At 43.9% G+C, this 10,639-nt stretch overlaps 1 protein-coding gene across 1 annotated transcript in view; it reads right to left on the reverse strand.

Moving 5' to 3' along the window:
• LOC127352591 (voltage-dependent calcium channel subunit alpha-2/delta-4-like) overlaps window positions 1-8,518 on the reverse strand; it is a 68,868-nt gene extending 60,350 nt beyond the window's left edge. The window contains exon 1 of the mRNA XM_051381112.1: window positions 7,850-8,518. Within this exon, the coding sequence (XP_051237072.1) occupies window positions 7,850-7,950 (101 nt within the window). The 5' untranslated portion in view covers window positions 7,951-8,518. The remainder of the gene's footprint in view (window positions 1-7,849) is intronic.
• Between the last annotated feature and the right edge of the window lie 2,121 nt (window positions 8,519-10,639).

A 10,639-nucleotide genomic window follows, 5' to 3' on the forward strand; every position in this document is an offset into this window, starting at 1 on the left:
ACTTGCTAGCAGACTTTGATGCCTCAAAGCATCAAAATAAGTTTTTTTTTTTTCTAAATTCAACTCCAGACGCCACAGATGCCGTTCAACAAAGCGTCACAACATTTACTAAACATCACCAGCAAAGTTCAGCTGGATCTGATCAATCTGCTCGGAGTAGTACATGAAAGTATAAAACATTTACCACAGTAGGGTCGTTCATAGTGAGACTCTTATCAGACGGATTGTTTGTTTTATGTTATATTGTTTGTTTTTATTTTAGATTTATTATTTTATTTATTTTATGGGGGGGGCTGTAGGTGTGAATGTGTTTGTCTAGACTAATAACATCTCTGGGGTTTCCCAAGGCCTTTTACACAATGCATGCTGGGATAGGCCTCAGCTCCCCTGCTGAGTAGGCCAAACATGGCTATAAGTTTGGCTCAATCATTTATTTTTTAAAATGTGGGAGGAAACCGAAGCTACTCGGGGAAAACCCACGCCAACACGGTGAGCACTCTGTACTCCTCACAGCAAAAGGGGGTCAAAGGCTGGAATTGAACCTTCACCTGATAGCTGCAAGGCCACAGTGTTACACTGAGGCACCTGTGTGACCCTATGATACCTGATGTCCTGTGTCGCGATCCACCAGACAATTCTTCTCTTAACTGAGGTCATTTTTTTCATTATTTTTTAAAATGTGGGCGAACCGAAGCCTCTCGGAGTAAACCCTGTGTCATCCCAGTTAGTACACATGTCCGGTCCCTATAACACCTGATGTCCAGTGTTGCAACCCACCAGACAATTCTTCTCTAAACTGAGATAATTTTTTTTCATTATAGTTTAAAATGTGGGCGAACCGAAGCCTCTCGGAGTAAACCCAGTTAGCGTCCAGTCAAAAACTGCCAAAGATTACTCTTTGCGTCCAAAGCAAGCGGCGAACGGCTTGGCCACGGTCTTGAAGAGACGTGAGAAGAGTCTGTTCACACCAGTCTTCTTCTGCGGCATCACCAGATGCTTTGTTAGTGTCTCGGCTATGCATCTGTAAACAGATGCATCCCGGGACAGCAGGCACATCTTCAAGATCTCTGCATCACCTGTCAGCTTGCACAACTCCTTGTGCACTGCCTTGGCGACCTTCTTGATGTGCTGGCCACTTGGCTTTAGAGCAAACTCGGAACCTGTGATCTGTTCCAGGAACGTCTGCGCCAGTGACCTGCTGACTGCATCAATTTCACTGCAGGTCAAATGAATGTCCAGATGTATCGGACTTTTCATAATTCTACGAACCAGTGCAATGACCATAAGCCTGCAACTAGTATCGTCCCACTGATGGGCTGCTGGTGCTGCAGCCTCAACCGCAGCTTCATCACTGACCAGTGACTTGGTGGATTGAACAGGGCTGGAAGGTGATTCCACTTGAACCACCAGGGTGTCACCAGTCTTAGGTCCCACCGGTGACTTGACGGACCTAACGTGGGTGGAAGGTGATTCTACTTGAACCACCAGGGTGTCACCAGTCTTAGGTCCCACCAGTGACTTGACGGACCTAACGTGGGTGGAAGGTGATTCCACTTGAACCACCAGGGTGTCACCAGTCTTAGGTCCCACCGGTGTCTTGACAGACCTAACGTGAGTGGAAGGTGATTCCACTTGAACCACCAGGGTGTCACCAGTCTTAGGTCCCACCGGTGTCTTGACGGACCTAACATGGGTGGAAGGTGACTCCACTTGAACCACCAGGATGTCACCAATCTTAGGTCCCACCGGTGACTTGATGGACGTAACGTGGGTGGAAGGTGATTCCACTTGAACCACCAGGGTGTCACCAGTCTTAGGTCCCACCGGTGACTTGACGGACCTAACGTGGGTGGAAGGTGATTCCACTTGAACCACCAGGGTGTCACCAGTCTTAGGTCCCACCGGTGACTTGACGGACCTAACGTGGGTGGAAGGTGATTCCACTTGAACCACCAGGGTGTCACCAGTCTTAGGTCTCACCGGTGACTTGACGGACCTAACGTGGGTGGAAGGTGATTCCACTTGAACCACCAGGGTGTCACCAGTCTTAGGTCCCACCGGTGACTTGACGGACCTAACGTGGGTGGAAGGTGATTCCACTTGAACCACCAGGGTGTCACCAGTCTTAGGTCCCACCGGTGACTTGACGGACCTAACGTGGGTGGAAGGTGATTCCACTTGAACCACCAGGGTGTCACCAGTCTTAGCTCCCACCGGTGACTTGAGGGACCGAATGGGGGTGGAAGGTAGTTTTGTTTCCTCCACAGGTGTCACGCAGCAACTTCCTACAGGTGTCACGCAGCCACTTCCTATGACTGAGGGGGTCTCAGGAGGCGTTGTCTGACAGACCACTTCCCTGATCTTTTTCAGGACAAGAGTTACGTGGTCCTTCTGCCGTTGGTGGCGTATCAGCTGCAGGTTAAGCCATCGCCTTATCTGCCCCATAAAGGTTTCCACTTCGCCCTGTATTTGAAGGCGGAAGTCCACCGTGGGAGCCTCTGGCTGTAGGTGTTCAGAAACTAAATCACCAAGCTCTATGGCGGCTGTGTTGTCCTGATCACTGCCAACAGAGTTGATAATTTCGTCAGGGGTCTCATCTGTTCTCATCCTCCTTAGATCCTCTTCAGTCGATGAGATGATACTCCTAACTACATCATCAGCCTCCTCCATCAGCTGGCTTAGAGAAGACTGTTCTCCTGGGACGCAATTATATTTACGCCTCAGTTTTGCCATGAGGCCGAGAAGTGACCCCATGGCAAAACGCTGAGAATAAAAATCCTTAAGGTTGGCTGCCACTGTTTTCCAGTGGGACGTCTTTTCAGATATTGCCAGAGAGTCAGGCAGTGAAACTTCTGAATTGAGTTTCAACTCCTCAATTATCTCAACGACAATTGCAGAAGCCACCTCAGCCATGTCGTAGGAGGATTCCAACTCGAACATGTCGCGATCTTCCTCTGATACCTTGACGAAGTAATCAATTGGTTTGATTATCTTGGCCCTTTCTTGTACAATGATTTTTACAGCTTCTGTGACTTTGTCCGTGAAGCTCTTCGGAGACTCTGTTTCGGTCTCATCAAGAGAAGGAACAACGGGGGTGCAGCAGGACTCCTCCGTTCCAACCAGCACTGGGTCCTGCGCTGGCAAGTTGTCCAGTGTTATCTGGCTTTCCGCTGCCTCCGTTGTCAGGCTTTGCTGACCTTTCTTTATGGCACACTTCAAGATTTTGACCACATGTTGCACCATGGTCTTTAGTCTCTCGGTGAAGGAAGGTGAGATGAGAGGTCTGCCTCCCTCATCGTCTCCACTTCTTTCGGAGACCATATTGAATCTTTCTGTGACCTCTGAAATCACGGCCTCCGTTAGCTTCCCCACACTTCGGGAACTGATGTCTGGGACACCGGTGGCCTCCGATAAGGCCAGAGAGATGAAGTCCCCCAGGCAACCACGGACGTCGTCTTCAGATACACTGCTCTTCTGTGATCTGGCTGATCCAGGAGAGCTTTTGGAGGATTTGGGAGTGTCTCTCCCCTTCAGTTGCCTCTCTCTAAACACCCCATATATGTGGATGAATATCGTATTCACAATATCCACGCACATGTCAGTTATAATCTCTTCGGTCTCCTTTTCGAGGGACCCGGATTTCAGAAGCGACCACTCTATGGTTGTCAGCTTCTCCAGGCACTGGCGGATGTGCGCGCGAAGGCTCTCAGTTGTTGTTTGATCCATCCTTGTATTTGTTTATGTCCTTAAATCCAAAGTCCTGAAGAATCTTTCTGTTTGTCGTTGTGTTCGAAGTGAGTCTGAACTGATGTTGGATTTAGATCCTATTTATGCATTTTCAGACGGAATGTTCGTCTTTGTATCAAAGGAACATTCTACTGGCTTTGCTCTTTGAATGACATCACACATTTCGATGACATCACAGAAAAAGAGTAAAGGAATAAAAAAACAAAAGAGTCCGACAATAAAAATATTTAAAAATAAACAAACTTAGCTAAAACTTAATGAACAAAAATAACATAAATTAAATCTGCAAGCAGCGTTGGGCGGGACCTCGCCATCAACTTTTAATCTGCGGGTCTGTTTGTTTGAGGGGACCTCTGTGGCAGGGCCCCTAAAAACCTCCTGCACCGGTGGTCGCCCCATGATCGCCCTAGTGGCAGAAATTACATATAGTACATTTAATCTCCCCTGGGGACCGATTTCCACCATTTAATTGGACACAATTACTATAAGACTGCATTAGTTGGGTTATTCAGGGTTTATTACCAACATTGGCCCCTTTGGTGTTTGACCTATAGAAAGAGAAAAGTCTGGCCTCGTGTGTAGTTTCCATTTACAGACTTTATCTGTTGCCAGTGAGGGATTCAGTCTAAGGACACAAAGCTGATCAACTCGGGATCGAACCTGTTTGTCTTTCAGTTTCAGAACGACTTCTGCAGCTGCTGAGTAAATCCCTCTGTGTGGCCTCCAGCTCTCCACAGATTTACTTTCTATCTCTTATCTCGGGCTCTTAACAAGAGCTTCAAACATCAAAAATACACCCAGGCTCACTCAAATAAACGGGCCCTGATGTTTCAGCTTATATACCTACAGCGTCTTTCCATCTGTCACCAATTTCAACTACAAACACCCAATAAAATTAAATCCTTTATCAAGATCACCTCCAAAATCTAATCAGCTGACTCTGATTCCTGCTGAGGCCGATCCGCCCGACGGATTGACCGGATAACAAACGCAGCCATCGTTTAATTTTACAAGTTACAACCAGCAGAAAGAAGGTCAAACTGCCAGTCATGTGACGCAATAACAAATAACCACCAGCAGAAACTACAAGTGTCCCAAAAACAGATATTCTGATGAAGTCTGAATCAGTTTTCCAGCTCTAGCTGACAAGTCTGAAATATTGACTTTGTGGTCGAGAAAGCAAGATGGATCAATCTAGAAGCAACATCAAACCAACGCTCTGTGATTGTCTGTTTTACTCAAATAGTCCTAAATCACACAGCGATGGAAGCTTATTACTGCCACAAAAGGAAAATCTGAGCTGTATGTTATAACGTAACGTAAGTTACATTTATTGTTATTAGGTTAAAATATGAAGAGTTTCACATTGTAATACAAGATCAATTGTATATTTTTTAACACGTAATGTCATGAAATGTTTTGTTATAACTATAAGTTATAATGTAATAAATCATAACAACAAGACAACATAAATAGATTATTGTTGTGGAAAAGAGGTTTCCTTTTATATAGTGATAACAGTTATAATGTGACATTATGACAAAAAAGGTTATCATGTTCTAAAATTTGTTGTCATTGTGCTAATCAGTTATATTATGTGATGATATGTTATTATTTTATTAATGACCAGTTTGTGATTTGCCTTTAAGCGTAATTTTCATTCTCTTTTAAGAAAAATTACCATTATTTTATAAAAATCACAAACTCATCAAGTGATCAATATTGATATTCGTATCGTTAAAAACGGTCATAAAAAGTGCCGATATCACACTGGATTATAAGTTAAAGGTAAAGTACATCCCTAGATATTTAGTCTGAATGCTCAACAAAAATAAATATAAGACTAAAAACTAAAAGTCCTCCAAACGACCCACATGTGCAACAATGTAAGATCTCATTTTGGACTCTTTGCATTCAAGTTTAAAAACAACGTTGACTGTTGGTCGACGAGAAGCACAAATACTTTAATTCTGAACTTAATTTTCACTTTCTACGTTGTTTTCAAGGCGTGTTTGTAACCAGGTAACATGGCGGTCTCCGTGCAGGCATGCAGTGGTCAGTCGGGCGGTGAATGTGGGTCAGGGTAGAAGGTGACCGGGCTGACGGTAGAGTGGGGTGGGGGGGTTGGATAGCGAGCCATGCTGGCCACACAGATGGTGATGGAGGAGGGAGAGCGTGCCCTCCAGGATCGTCCTGCTGCAGGGAGCCACTGCTGCTCCACTAACACTGTCTGACAGGTTCATGCTAATGAGGCTGTTAACATGAGCAACCACAACAGGAAGGAAAACAACGGCACCGCTGCGACTGTCTGACAGGTGAATTCTGGGAAATGCAGTTGAGGTGGATTTTAAAATAAAAGTTCTTGTGAAATTTTCTGCAATGATTTCATATTAAAATTAACCTTTAGATACATTTTTGTCTTAAAGATCAGTTGTTTTAGTTTAATGAGTGTTTATATTTTATTTTTATTTTGTATTTATTGTGACATTTCCTTTCTTTGGGAATAAAATGTTTTCCTGTATCTCTCTCTTTTTGGGTCTGGAAAGTGGGAATGTTTTGATGGAGAGAGCTCCTCAGAGAGCTGTTTGGAGGTTACGATGCGGTGTTGTGGTTGAGGTTGAAGGTTAAACATGAAGTTGTGCTGGTTAATGTTAAAGGTTTGATTAGACGGACCTCAGTGTGGTCGGCTCTGGCCGTCGCCACCTTGGCAGTCCTGACACTGCCGGCTCCAGGCTAATCTAAAAAGGGCCAAAGGCGTGGCGCTGAAGCTGAACGAAGCCTGGTTACTGAAACTTACTGGCCTTATGGAGACTGACTCACTGCTGGAGCCTCTAGTGGCCGTTACAGGAACTGCAGTTCATTTACAGCCAACAGGAGGTGATTTAAAGGACCAGTGTGAAGGATTTAGTGGTTTCTAGTGGTGAAATTGCAGATTTCGACCAACTGAAACCCCCTCGCCTCAACCAAGCATATAGGAGAAACTACGGTGGCTGCAAAAAAAGACCATCTAGAGTCAGTGTTTGGTTTGTTTGTTGGTCATACTGTAGAAACATAGCAGACTACGTATAATCTACTCTGTAGTCTCATTCTAAGGTAACGAAAACACAACAATTGTTATTCTCAGGTGATTATACACTAATGAAAACACACCTATTAATATCAACAGATCCTCCTCAATGTTTCACACTGGAGGTTAAAAGCAGTTGTAGGACAGAAACAGAGGAGAGCAGATTTCAGTGAGTCCTGAGGGGAAACTGCAGTCAGCTGACACAAACATATTCCCTCAGGATCCTCATGGCAACACAGTGCACTCTGGGAGTTTATTTATCTGGAACAAGTCCAGTCAGGACTGTTTTTACATCCACACTGGGAGCTGCCCAGTGCAATGCCTTGCTCAGCCCACTGCTCTAACAGGGTCCCATTAATGGAGCTGTTAACCAACCAGACTGCAGCTGGACCTGGTTTCGGTTTTGGTTTACGTGTTACGGACCAACTGCTGCACGGAGAGATAAGAGGAACAACGTGAATCTAACCTACAAAATGTCCAAGCTGTCGGAGGTTCAGCTGAAAATAAAATGTTTGAGTGGATCAATTTAAAGCCAAACTGAAATCAACTTTAGTCAATAGTTTCCTATTATTAAACAGGAAGAAAAAAATGTCTTTGTGGAAATATTTCAGATACTCTTATTACTGTCTCGGCTTTACTGGCCTATATTTCAGTGTGAAGAAAAGTAAATGTAAACTGTCTAATTGAACAACGACCAGTCTGTATGACAGTTGAAAATTAAAAAAATACATAAAACAGACAAAAAAAGTTCCTAAAAATATCAGCAAAACTCATCTCTTCTTCACAGTAAATACTCTGCATTGAATATAATATGAAATATCCATAAAACATGTGATTTACTGAAAGGTCGTTAGTTTAGTCAATGATAATGATAACAGATTGTAAACGACTGTATCAGTCTCAGTCTCTCAGTCGTATCATCGTATGTTGTGGACTGTTTCCAAAGATCTAATATGAGTCCAGTAATGGATGTAAAATGATAGAAAGCCCTAAAAGACCCCGAGGGTGAACACGCTGTTTGGGTTTGACACTTACGTCTCCGGTGGGATCTTCATCTGAGCCTGAGCTGTAATCCACAGGCAGAAAAATCCCAGAATCCCCAGGAGCTTCCTCATCGCCGGCATCCTGCCCTCCATCCTGCGTTTAACTAAAAATTTTGGCGGCAGTTTTTTTTGCGAACTGGTTTCGGCTCTGAAAGTTCGACAGGATCATAAAGAGTTTGTGGGAAACGGCTTCCTCATGTTGGCTAAAGCGAGGGGGAGACGGCGAGCGGACGACGACCCCGAATGCTCTCCGACACGTCCGGGTAAACCCGTCCTGCTGCCGGCATCTTCTCGCCACTTCCTGGTTTAGCTTCTCATCCTGTTTGAAGAAACTTCCAGATGATCTTTGATGGCTTTAACGTCCTCCAGGACAAACAGACAGAGAGCTGAAATGTAGTTTTGGTGCAAGGAGAAGAAAGAAACTTCTTCAGGTTAAAGATGAAAACTGGTTCTTCTCACAGACTCTATAAGTTTCCTCCAGGTTCTCCAGGGTTTTCCAGGTTCTTCCAGGTTGCTCCTCGTTGAAACCAGGACTAATAAGTGGGTTAATTTCTCCACCTTGCGTTTATTTAGGAAGACAGAAAGCCGGTAGTCTGCGGGCAGATTTTGCAGCCGCTCGCCTCCACTGTCACCCAATTTGCAACGTAATCCACTTGGATTAAAAACTCCTCTTCCCCACAGAGAGAGAGAGAGAGAGACAGAGAGAGAGGGAGAGAGAGAGAGAAAGAGAGAGAGAGAGGGAGAGAGAGGGAGAGAGGGAGAGAGGGGGGAGAGTAAGGGGAGGGATTGGAGCAGGGGATTGGACGAGGGCTCTGTTTTATCTAAGAGGATTAGAGCGATTTCTGGAGGCCACGACCAATCAGAGTGGCCGGATGGAAAGAAACCCCTGAGAGAGAGAGAGAGAGAGAGAGAGAGAGAACAGAGAGAGAGACAGAGAGAGAGAGAGAGAGAGAGAGAGAGGCAGAGAGAGAGAGAGAGAGAGAGAGAGAGAGACAGAGAGAGGCAGAGAGAGAGAGAGAGAGAGAGAGAAAGACAGAGAGAGAGAGAGACAGAGAGAGAGAGAGAGAGAGAGAGAGAGAGACAGAGAGAGAGAGAAAAAGAGAGAGACAGAGAGAGCGCGACTGGCCAACAGTGACATGATGCCCCACACACACACACACACACACACACTGTGGGGGTTTTGGACCTCTGTGTTCAGAGGAGCAGCTCTGAGGTCAGTGCCTGGCTCAGGGGCAGCGGCAGTCTCATACCTGACGAGTGTGTGAGTCATGTTGTGAGGCTAAAACACACACACACACAGACAGACAGACACACACACACACAGACGCACACACACACACACACACACACACACACACACACACACAGACAGACAGACGCACACACACACATACGCACACACACACACACACAGACGCACACACACACACACACACAGACGCATACACACACACACACACACACACACACACACACACAGACACACACACACACACACACACACACACACACACACAGACAGACAGACGCACACACACACACACACACACACACACACACACACACACACACACACACACACACACACACACAGACAGACGCACACACACACACACACACACACACACAGACGCATACAGACGCACACACACACACACACACACACACACACACACACACACACACACACAGTGTAATATTAAACTATTTTTCTTTTAAAAATAACATTATATAAAATAAACTGGTGACGACAGAGTCATGTGATCAGTAAACAATATTTACAGGCTGTGAAAATAACAAAAGGAATATTTTGGGGGAAAATATCATCACTTTGTTTTTATTGATTTTGTTTACTGAATAAATAATTTAAACCTTTTTATTTACAGAAGATCTGAAATGTAAATCTTCTGTCTGTGAACCTTCACTAATAAACCTGTAAGGTTATTAATGTAAAGCTCACATTGATCTCATCAGTTTACTGCTTTCACACTTCATTAATTATTGATCAGAGTCACCAGAATAACCACAGAGTGATCAATAGATCAGAGTCAGAGCAGATCTGAGCAGATAATCACACTGACTACAAACTCCTCATTAGAGATAAAAAACTGATCAAACTGTGATATATATGATCCCAATCAGAGGAGGGCAGTAATCAATAGATTATTATAACTCTACCTCCTGTTTTCAGTGTGCAGATTAAAGCTCTCACAGCTCAACGGCGCCCTCTAGTGTTCAAAGACGTGACACACAATCTGCTCTCTGATGGATTAATTATTTAACACACGTTTCTTAGTCATCTACTTTATTTTAATCTTTCTGTTTCTCCATCTTCTTATTCTCTATGATTTTGTAAATAAATGCAAATAAACTGTAAGAAAATAAATAAAATAATAATAATAATAAACTTTGTCATTTACAGCTCAGTGGTTTTCAATCTGGAGTCCGGGGACCGACAGGGGCCCTTGAGTGGGTTGTAGGGGGTCCAACAAGAGGAGGAATATTTTAACTTTAATCACATTTTCTGGAAGAAATATTGTTTTTATTCATTGTATTTAATATTGATTATTATTATGTTTGATTATTGATACACAGAATCCTCTCAAACTGATCTAATGTGCATCTTTTATTGGGCTCGTTACTCAAAAATGTTATTTATTTATTATGTATTAATTTATTGCTCTTTTAAAAAGGAATATTATTTTACTTTTTACTTCCTGCCAACAGTAATTAGTTACTCTACTAGTTATATTACTTTTCTGTTACTCCGCAATCCAGTTTT

The sequence above is a fragment of the Dicentrarchus labrax genome, unplaced genomic scaffold, assembly GCF_905237075.1.
Source record: "Dicentrarchus labrax unplaced genomic scaffold, dlabrax2021, whole genome shotgun sequence".
Classification (NCBI taxonomy): domain Eukaryota; kingdom Metazoa; phylum Chordata; class Actinopteri; family Moronidae; genus Dicentrarchus; species Dicentrarchus labrax.